General features: G+C 66.5%; 2 protein-coding genes across 2 annotated transcripts; one reads left to right on the plus strand and one right to left on the minus strand.

Moving 5' to 3' along the window:
- Window positions 1-995: 995 nt before the first annotated feature.
- JSRP1 (junctional sarcoplasmic reticulum protein 1) lies at window positions 996-5982 on the plus strand. Its single transcript, XM_058723604.1, has 8 exons — window positions 996-1166; window positions 2208-2322; window positions 3252-3464; window positions 3849-3886; window positions 4046-4175; window positions 4522-4704; window positions 5259-5359; window positions 5462-5982. Exons 1-8 carry the CDS (start codon window positions 996-998, stop codon window positions 5891-5893), a joined length of 1383 nt encoding a protein of 460 aa, XP_058579587.1. The 3' UTR covers window positions 5894-5982.
- Window positions 5983-6213: 231 nt separating this feature from the next.
- AMH (anti-Mullerian hormone) lies at window positions 6214-9762 on the minus strand. Its single transcript, XM_058728446.1, has 5 exons — window positions 8595-9762; window positions 7877-8019; window positions 7548-7656; window positions 7272-7431; window positions 6214-7194 (listed from the first exon to the last, which is right to left on the minus strand). Exons 1-5 carry the CDS (start codon window positions 9031-9033, stop codon window positions 6300-6302), a joined length of 1746 nt encoding a protein of 581 aa, XP_058584429.1. The 5' UTR covers window positions 9034-9762; the 3' UTR covers window positions 6214-6299.
- Between the last annotated feature and the right edge of the window lie 19 nt (window positions 9763-9781).

Below are 9781 nucleotides of genomic sequence, written 5' to 3' on the forward strand. Positions count from 1 at the left end.
CCCCCCCATGGCTCAGCATGGGGCAGAGTCACCCTGGCTGAGAACCACAGACCTACAGTTACAGAAATCGTGTCTTGTCACACATTTTAAAATATACGGCTCATCTACGGTATTTAAAAGGTTTTGGGGCGGCGCCTGTGTGGCTCAGTCGGTTAAGCGTCCGACTTCGGCTCAGGTCACGATCTCACGGTCCATGGGTTCGAGCCCTGCGTCAGGCTCTGTGCTGACAGCTCAGAGCCGGGAGCCTGTTTCAGATTCTGTGTCTCCCTCTCTCTCTGACCCTCCCCCGTTCATGCTCTGTCTCTCTCTGTCTCAAAAATAAATAAACGTTAAAAAAAAAATTAAAAAAAAAAAAAGGTTTTGGAGGCTTTCAAAATAAGCTTATGACTTTTTTACTCTGACAGTTCACGTTAGTTACTCAGGGGGTTCTGTTTATCCAGACAGCTCCTGTGGAAGGTGGGGACATTTTTTTTCTTTTTTTTTTTGGTCACTTGGCATGCCACTCTGGTAACTTCCAATGTATGTTTTGGTCCTGTCCAGGTAAAGTGGTATTTTAAGATTCTACATGAGCTCACGGGGCTTGTCCCCTTAATTCTGTCATACGAAATGGAATTCATTGTTATGTAATCTTTCAAATTTTTTTTAACGTTTATTTATTATTGAGAGACATAGAGAGACAGAGCATGAACAGGGGAGGGGCAGAGAGAGAGGGAGACACAGAATCCGAAGCAGCATCCAGGCTCTGAGCTGTCGGCACGGAGCCTGATGTGGGACTTGAGCTCACGAACCGTGAGATCATGACCTGAGCTGCAGTCGGGGCTGAGCCACCCAGGTGCCCCTCTTCACACATTTTAATATTAAAAACTTTCTTTTTTTTTTTTTTTACAGGTGATGAGTCTGGCATGTAAAGGGCATCTCATAAATCCGGTATTAAGAAAAAAAGACTTCAAAGCAGGGACTCCAACAGGTATTTGCACCCCCGTGTTCATAGCAGCATGACTACTGTCCTTCGGTGGATGAAGGACAAACACACTGTGTCCACTTACACCCCGGAGTATGACCCAGCCTCAGGAAGGAAGAACGTCCTCCCACCTGCCACCGCGTGGAGGGACCCGGAGGCCACTGTGCGCAGTGACAGGAGCCGGACACAGAAGGACACGTCCCGCGTGACCCCACTCACAGGGGGTCCCCAGAGGAGTCCCGTCCACAGAGACAGAGAGCAGACGCTGGGAGCCAGGGGTGGGGCAGGGGGCGGGGAGTCCGTGCTTCCTGGTGGCAGCGTCTCAGTCCGGGGAGATGGAAAGTTCTGGAGACGGGTGGTGGGGGCGGGTGCAGGACAGCGTGAGCGCCTGACGCCGCTGAGCTGTGCGCTTAGAGACGGTTACGATGGTGAATTTCAGGTTGTGTGTATTTTATAACCACAATAAAAAAATCAACGTATAAAAATCCACGATGAACATGATCTCGACCTTTTCTAAAGACGGGATCTGACCCGGGGCTTGACCACCCACCACGTCTTCTCCTCTCCCTCATCTCACCCTGTCGGATGCCAGCGAGCGGATACACGCCGCGTGTCCGCCCCCGCCGCCCGGCGGACGGACCCGAACACGCGGCGCTCAGCGAGGGAACCCGACACGAGCGGCCATGCGGCGTGTGAGTCCGCGTGTGTGAAACGTCCGGAACGGGCTCATCCGCGGACGGGGAGGGGCCTCGTGGGGGCCGGGGGAGGGGCCTCGTGGGGGCCGGTGACGGTTAACGGGGAGGGGGTTGCTGTTGGGGAGACAGAATGTTCTGGAGTTGGTGGTGGTAGAGCCACCGCGGCCATGGTTGTGAGCGCGGATTTCATATGGATTCCAGGTGCGGAAACAGGCGTCCCAGCTGGCGTCTTGCCCTCAGGCCCCTGGCCCCACAGGCCCCACCGGGCCCCAGGAGCAGGGGTGCAGCTGAGCCCCGCACGTAATCGGTGCGCCACATGCCTGCTGATGGAATTCGAGGGACCCTCCCTGGGTGCTCCTGCCTCCGGGACCTCCCTTCCTGGGCTCGGGGACGGCAAGCAGCTTTCCCAGGCCACCGTGGCCAGCCCAGCAGCGGCTCTGTGCTGCAGCGGGGGTGGGGTCACCCTTGGGCCAATGCCCAGTCCTGCTCTGAGCGTGGGGGCCACCCCAGCAGCAACCTCGTGGCCGGGCCTCCCCCCCCTCTCGCTGCAGCCTGCTGAGCTCATTGGCCCAGGCCGCGGCCTCCAGGCACCTGTTGCTGTCTGTCTGGGGGCCACCCTCCCCGTGCTCCATCTGTCCAGCGGGCTCACTGTGGCGGCTGTGCACAGTAAGTAGGGCAGGGGGAGGCCTGGGCAGAGGTGGGGGGGGGGTCCCCTGGGTCTGGGGGAGGCCATCTCGGAGGTCCGCGGGAGTCCCCAGCTCTCGTGGCGGCCCCCCTATATACCTGAGGGCACATACCTGCCGCCTGGCCTGTCGGGGCCCCTCCCCCAATGCCCTGCTCCAGCCCCAGGGAAGGGTCACTTTTCTGGCCGGAGACGTGACCCAATGGTGCTGGCAGCCAGGGGCACTGAAGACCCCAAAGGCTTTGGGAAATCGGCAGGACTGGGTTCGACCACAAGCTCCCTCCGACCTCTGGCTGACGGCTGTCTCCAGAGACTCAGTTTCCTCATCTGCCCTATGGGAGCAGAGGCAGTGGGAGGAGGCCCCAGCATTGGGGTCAGGAAGCTCCCCGGGGGGGGGGGGGGGCCCTGCCCCTCCCTGCCTGTAGTGGCCAGAGTGAGGCTGGTCCTGACCGCTGCAGTGTGAGCTTCTAGATTTGGGGGGGGGGTGCAGCAATGGCAGACGATGATGGTCCGGAGACCCCATGTGGACAACAGCCTGGGAGGGGCTGGCACCACGTTGGCCTGTCGCGCTGGCTTCCGGCTCCGGATAAAAATAGTCCCTGCTCTCAGAGAACATGAGTCGACCCTGGGGCCAAGGGTTCTGGTCTGGGCTCTGTCTTGTCTCCGTGTGACCTTGTGGGGGGGGGGGGGGGTCCCAGCCCTCTCTGGGCCCCAGCAGCCTCCTTGTGCTCAGGGAGGGTGGCCTATGGGGAGGGGTCCCAAGGCAGGGGGGGGGGCATGAGGGGAAGGCTGTCCCGCCACGCCAGGCTGAGTGTGAACTTGCCAGGTGAAGGGGGTTCCGGGCAGAGGGGCCAGTAATGGCTGAGGTGAGAGGCGGGGGCCAGTCGATTCGTGTACACGGGGCGCCCCCCAGGTCAGGCCCACAGCAGGGCCTCAGCAAGTGCAAGACGCCTTTTCTGCAGCCCTCCTCCCGCCCAACTCCGGATCCCAGGCTTCTCAGACGTCTCCATGACAACCAGGGCCTTGCAGGAGCTGGATGGAGGCCTGGGCAGCTGCCAAGCAGGCCAGGACCTCTCCACGCTGGCTGACCCCTGCCCTGACCAGCCCCTGGAGGACAGAGCTCGAGGTACCCACAGAGGCACTGGCAGGATGGAACCCAAGCCCCTGTCTTCCCATTGAGCCGGAGGTTGACCTCCAGAGACCGGGACCTAGACTCCCACGTTGGACTGGTTTAAACTATACTCCCTGTTTCCGACCTCTGTCCGTTAGTGCCTTGGGGATCTATAAAGAGCCCCAGAAACATAAGCACTGGGCCCCGCGGGTCAGGAGTCAAATCCCCGCTTGCCCACAAAGTGCTGTGTGCCTGTGGGCAGGGCTGCCTGTGGGCCTGTTTCCTTTCTAATCTGTAAAATGGGAGCCATCACCCACCCTTAGCCCTGCAGAGCCCAGCAGAGGGTGGGATGGGCCCGGGGGTCTCACGACCTTGACTCTCTCTCTTTTCCTATTACAGCAACACCGAGGCTGGCCGACTCTAGCAGCTGGTCCCATGTGAGCAGCCGGGGCCCCGGGGTTTCAACCTACGATGCCCCTGCAGCCAGGGATACGCTGGCCAAGGGGGTGGCTTTCTATACTCCGTGGGAAGGGTGTGGGCTCCCTTAGGGGAAAGAGACAAAGGAAACACCCCAGGCGACTGGTGACTCCTCATAGGATTCTCAAGAGCCGGCAGCAGAGGGCAGCCCCACAGGCAATGTGGATGCCAGGCCCAAGAAGACGGAAAAAGAGCCTGTGACCAAAGTGGCCCTAGGAGCTGGGAAAGAGAGGCTGAAAGCTGGAGCAAGTAGGCTTGCAGAAGGCAGGGGTGAGGTGGGGGCGTGGGTGCGGCCCAGCAGGGCGTCAGATCCTGGGCTGCTGGGGCTTTGGATGTAGGGGGAAGGGAACGGGGCGCAGTGGGGCTGCTGGCTGGGTTCTGTCCCGGGTGTCACCAGCGGTCACCAAAAGGGCTTGGGACCCTCTGCTAAAGCATAACACAACCTCAGCCTCGGTTAATTACCTTCTAGATTATTCTCCCCATCCCAGGGAAGCTCCGAGGCATGCAGGGCCGCGAGGCCAGGCAGGGAGGAGCTGAGATCAGGGCCCAGGTCTGCCCCGTGGGGCTGTGCCCAGCCCAGCACTTGCTCCCGCAGCTCCCCGGAGCCCCGCCCGCAAGAAGGCGCAGGCCGCCCCTCCCCCGCAGCGGCCACCGCCGCCCCCGACCCCGGCCCCGGCCCTGAGCGAGGAGCTGCCCTGGGGAGACCTGTCACTCAACAAGTGCCTGGTGCTCGCCTCACTCCTGGCGATGCTGGGTTCGGCCTTCCAGCTGTGCCGCGGTGAGCCTGCGCCCTCCGGGGTGGGGTCTTGAATACCCGCCCCCGCCTCCCCGGGCTGGTCCCCTTCCCCCTCCCCCCGCCCCCGCCACGGTGTGGACCTCAGAGGAGTGCTCGTCCCCCCACTGCCCCGCCTTGTGCAGGCACACTGCTCAGCGACTGACCTTGGGCGCCCCCAGGGCGGGGCCTCCTCCCCCATCCCACCCCCACCCCCACCGGCGACCTGACCCTGGGCCCTTCCTCTCCCCACGTCGGATTTTGGCGCTCCTCCCCCCTCGGTGAACAGGTCCTCACCCACCTCGGGCCCTGCCCCTACCCCCGCCCAGGGCTGGCCCTGTGAGCCCCCTTGCTAGTGTGTGCGCTCCGGGCAGTTCTTGCCGCCCTTTTGCACCTGGAATGAGGGAGACTGGGAGGGAAGGGGGCGCCGCAGCAGTGAGACCCTGGAGCCTTCCCTTCGGAAGGCTCGGAGAGGGGAGGGGGGAGGGCTCCAGCGGGGAGGACGCGGGTGGAGGGCGCGGTGTGTGCCTTGGCCTGGGCTGACACCCATCCCCTCCAAGATGCTGTGGCGGGGGAGGCAGGCACCCCTGCACCTGTCCCCGAGCCGTGGGTACCGCCCAGGTCGGCACCGGAGCCAGCCTCGCCCCGGCCCCCGCCCCCGGTAAGCGCCTCCTTTAAGTGACCGCGGGCGGTGGGGGGAGGGGCCTGGGCCGGCAGGGGAGGCGTGCGCTGACCCCACCGTCTCACACCGCCGGCGTGGCAGCCGAAGCCCGAGGCCTGGGTCCCCCCATCGGGACCGCCCGCGCCCCAGGTGGAGGCGGAGGAGAAGGCCGAGGTTCCTGGGAGCCGGGAGGCTGCAGACAAGGCTGCTGGGGAAGAGCGCGCGCCCAAGGAGACGCCTCGGAAGGAGGAGAGGCCTCGGAGGGAGAGGCCGCCGAAGGAGCAGAGGCCGCCGAAGGAGAGGCCGCGGAGGGAGGAGAGGGCTCGGAAGCAGGAGAAGCCACGGGCCGCCAGGGAGCCCCGAGGGGCCCTACCGCGGCGCTGGGAGGCAGGCGAAGGGGGCCGTCGGCCTTGGACGCAGGACTCCGGAGACCCCGGGCGCAGGAAGAGGCAGGCCTGGGGCTCCCCGCGGCGCCCGGACGAGGACCGGCCTCCGGGCCGCCAGAAGCAGCGGGCTGGCAAGGGGCGGGACTGAGCCAGGCCTCGGTACTGTGACACACAGTCCCGGGACCCCCGCTCGGTGGCCCCCGCGGTTCAGTGAAATAAATTGAGTGCTGCAGCCCCCGGGGCCGCCTGCTCCTTTGAGCCTCGACGCCGGAACCTGCCTGGGCCTGAATGGCGGAGATGGCAGCTCTAAGGGGAAATGGAGGGGGGGGGGGGGAGGGCGCCGGCCAGGCAGCGACCCGACCCCGCCCTGCCCCTCCTGCCGGGGGCGAGCTGGCTGGGAGGAGCCCCCCCCCCCCCCCCCCCCCGGCGGTCCCCACCGCGCGCGCGCGCACACACGTACACGTCAGCCTGTGCTTGCCGGTCTTTATTGGGGCGATGATGGGGGTCCGAATAAATATGGGCGGGGACGCCACTCGGGGGGCACGGTGCGGGGCTCACCGGCAGCCGCACTCGGTGGCCACCATGTTGGGCACGTGGTGCGCGCTGATGCGCTCCTCCGACAGGCTGATGAGGAGCTTGCCCGCGTAGGCCGTGGGCACGCAGCAGGGCGGGCGCGCCAGGGCGGCGCCGCGGGCCTGCATCTTGAGCAGCAGCACCACGTGGTTGCCGTAGCGCGGGTTGCGGTCGGACTGCGGCCAGCCGCACGCGCCCTGGCAGTTGTTGGCCTGGTACGTCTCCGGGATGAGCACGGAGCGCTCGGCGCGCAGGTCCACGCTCAGCTCGCGCAGCGCGCACGGCCCGTCGGCCGCCCCGGCCCCCGCGCTGCGCTGTGCCCGCGCCGGTCCGCCCTGCTCGCGCCCGCGCCACTCCGCGCGCAGACCCTGCAGCGCCTTGAGGAGCAGCAGCGCGCGCAGCGGGCCGCCGGGGGCCCCCGGGTCCCCCGAGTCCCCCGAATCGCCGGGGCACAGCGCGAGCAGGCGCGCCAGCAGCGGCGTGGCGGCCGGCGGCAGCCCCGGGAGCCCGCGCAGCTCGGCGGCCGCGGCCTGCAGCTCGGCGGCCACGCGACGCGCTAGGCCGGCGGCCCAGGGCGCGGACGCCGGGCCGCGTGGCGGCGCGGGGTCCCCGGCGGCGGCGGTGGGCGTGGCGGGTGGCAGCAGAAGCAGCAGCAGCGGCTCGTCGCCGCCGTTGAGCAGGCGCTCCTGCGCCGCAGGGTCCGACAGGTCGACCAGGCCCTGCGGGAAGCCGGCCAGCGCGCCGGGGTCCAGGGCCAGGCGAGGCGGCGAGGCCTGGGCCGGGGGCCCCCGCAGCGCGCGCACCAGGCGCGTGAGCGTCTCCAGGAAGGGGTCGGCGCTGGACCGTGGCTCCTCAGGCGCCTGCTCCTGGGAGGGCCTGGAAGGCGGAGTTGGGCGGTAGGGGGCAGGCGCAGGGTTCCCCTCCCGACACCCCCAACGTGGGCCAGCGCACACCTGGGCGGCGGGAGAGGCACTTGGTCCAGCAGGCCACGCGCGGGCAGCGGTGCAGGCGCGGGCCCCGGCAGCAGGAGCAGCGCCGGGGTCATGCGTGTGAAGCAGCGGGGATCGGGGCCGAACAGCAGTTCCTGCAGCTGGGCGGTGCTCAGGGGCGCACCTGCGTGGCGGGGGGCCCGGGGGCCTGGCTGAGCGGGGGGGGGGGGGGGGGGGGGGCGGGGGGCCGAGGCCCGCGGGCCGCCCGCCCTTGCCCGGTCCCTCTCTTAGAGAGCCTACCGTCTCTGCGGGGTTGCAGGGTCAGGGTGAGCCCGGGGCTGCGCCAGGCCCCTTCCGGGTGGTCCACCGCCAGCACCAGGTAGCGGGTGTCCCGGGACCGACAGAGGTTCTGTGGAGACGGGGGCTCAGCCTAGCCAGGTGGGGGGGGGGGGGCGGCGAGGACACCAGCCCTGCTCTCTGCCCATTGCCCTTGACACCCCCCTTCAAGGTTCCAACTAGCAGACTTGGAACCTTTCTGTTCAGCACAGTTAAAAAACCCCATTCCCCCTCCTCTGCTGGGTGAGGGCTCCTGGAGGCCCCAGAACTCACCCCCTTCAATACCCTGGTACCTGGGTGCCTGGCAGCCCAGCCCCTGTGACCGTGACCTCGGGGCCAGGGCCAGGGTACAGCACCAGCATCGCCAGCTCTAGGGGACCGGCCCCTCCAGGCGGGGGCTCCTGGAACTTCAGTGAGGGTGTCGGCTCCCATGTCACTGTGGCCGGGAGGGACAAATAGGGAAGGGGCAACACCTGAGTCACCGAGGCCCCAGCCCCTCCCCGAAGCCCGTCTTGCAGTCCTGCGGGGAGAGCCCCCACCCCTACCGGGAGAGGCTTGACACCCAGACATCGGGTGCAGGGCCTTGCCCCAATACGAGGAGCCTGGAGCACCCCTGGGGTCTGTCTGGGGCTCTCCTTAGTGGGGGGAGCCCATAGGGTCCCCTGGGAAACCATTTCCTCCAGCAGCTCCTGGGAACAGGCCACACACTACCCTTGGAGGGGGGGTGTGGGCAGAGCATGGCTCTGCCCCGACTCCCTTCTGCTCCTTCATGGGGTGGGGGGGGGGGGGCGGTGAACACCTCCCAGGAGGGCTGCAGGAGGGGTGGGCTTGGAAGCAAAGCATCGGGGGGTTTGCAGCCCCCAGACACGAAGGGCCCCCACTTCCTGGGCCCTCAGCCTCAGCCTTCCCAGGAGGCCAAGATGGGTCTCGAGTTGGGCTCCGGCAGGACCCGGTCTGGAAAGAGTGGTGGCAGCGTGGCACCCCCTGGGCCGTGGCCCCCTCCCTACATACCTTCCTCCAGGTGCAGCAGCACCAGCCGCCGCCCCCCGGGCTCCCCCAGCCACGCCTGCAGCTGCCGCAGAGAGAACAGGGCGGCCTGCCTGTCCCTGGGGGTGCAACCTCCGAAGGTGGCCAGGCCGTGGGGACCCCAGCGGGCCCGCCGCACAGCCTCGAGGAAGGCGTGCTCGTAGCCTCTCAGCGCCCCCACCACCCGAAGCGGGGAGCCGCTCCCGTTACCACCCCTGTCCAGCGTCACCAGGCACAGGGGGTCTTGGGGACTGCCCAGGGGCTGCCAGTCCCAATCCGGGTGGAAGATGAGACCCCCGGTGCCTGTGGCTGGCCCTCCGGGCAGGGCCGGGGTGCTGGAGGCCTCTTCCCCAGGGTCCCCGGCCATCAGCAGAGCCCCCATCACCGACAGCACGAGGGCCGGCAGAGAGAGCAGACCAGGCATCCTAGCTGCTGTGAGGGGGCCGTGTTGCTCTGGCTTATATGGAGGAGACCGGGATGTTTGTGCAGGAGCAAAGCCCCTATCTCCTTCTGGGGTGTGACCTTGGGGGCCAATGTCTGGTGCCCCACCATGGGCCTGGGCAGGCAAAGGAGCCTCTCAAAGCCTCTTCTGTTCCAGCCTGACCGCCTATCTTCCTACCCGTGATACAGAGTGCCGCCCGTGCCCAATTGGTCCAACGACTGTCCTTGATGAGGTTTTCCCCTCTGCAGGAGGGAGTGGGAACCAGACCAGGGAGCGACAGCGCAGACTATCAACAGCTCTGGGATGGGGGCAGGGGGGCAGGCGCCCTGGAGGACTCCGGCACCCGGCTCTGATGGGGACCAGAGATCTTGGTGTTCAGACCGCTGGGTGCATGGGCTTGGCCGGAGGGTGGTCTCCCAGCGAAGCTGGGGCTCCCCAAGTGCTCGTTCACACTGCCTCTTGGCACCCTGGAGCTGCAGAAGCACAGCCATTTGGCTGGAGACCCCAAGGAGGGTGAGCGGCCGCAGAAGAGAGCCCAGACCCGCTGCTGACTGCCTGGGTCTGTCCTTCACCCACCGGCATCCTGGGAGGACACAGGGACACTGAGGCCCCAATCCCAAGCTCCCCACATATATGGTGGGGGTGCACGTGGGTGTTCGCCAGCAGCGAGTGAAACTACCACACCTACTGACCCACAGAGCCTCCCCCCGCCCCCCCCTTCCCCCCCGTT

This window comes from Neofelis nebulosa, chromosome 4 (assembly GCF_028018385.1).
Source record: "Neofelis nebulosa isolate mNeoNeb1 chromosome 4, mNeoNeb1.pri, whole genome shotgun sequence".
Lineage (NCBI taxonomy): Eukaryota > Metazoa > Chordata > Mammalia > Carnivora > Felidae > Neofelis > Neofelis nebulosa.

Bases quoted from the DNA above. Each gene is read 5' to 3' on its own strand.
- JSRP1 (XM_058723604.1), top strand. From the start codon at position 996: ATGACTACTGTCCTTCGGTGGATGAAGGACAAACACACTGTGTCCACT. The intron at 1,167-2,207 runs GTGACCCCACTC...CTCTCGCTGCAG, and splicing joins CACAGAAGGACACGTCCCGC to CCTGCTGAGCTCATTGGCCC. The intron at 3,887-4,045 runs GTGAGCAGCCGG...GACTCCTCATAG, and splicing joins ACTCTAGCAGCTGGTCCCAT to GATTCTCAAGAGCCGGCAGC.
- AMH (XM_058728446.1), bottom strand. From the start codon at position 9,033: ATGCCTGGTCTGCTCTCTCTGCCGGCCCTCGTGCTGTCGGTGATGGGG. The intron at 7,657-7,876 runs GTACCAGGGTAT...CCGTCTCCACAG, and splicing joins CTGGGCTGCCAGGCACCCAG to AACCTCTGTCGGTCCCGGGA. The intron at 7,432-7,547 runs GTAGGCTCTCTA...CCCGCCACGCAG, and splicing joins CCTGCAACCCCGCAGAGACG to GTGCGCCCCTGAGCACCGCC.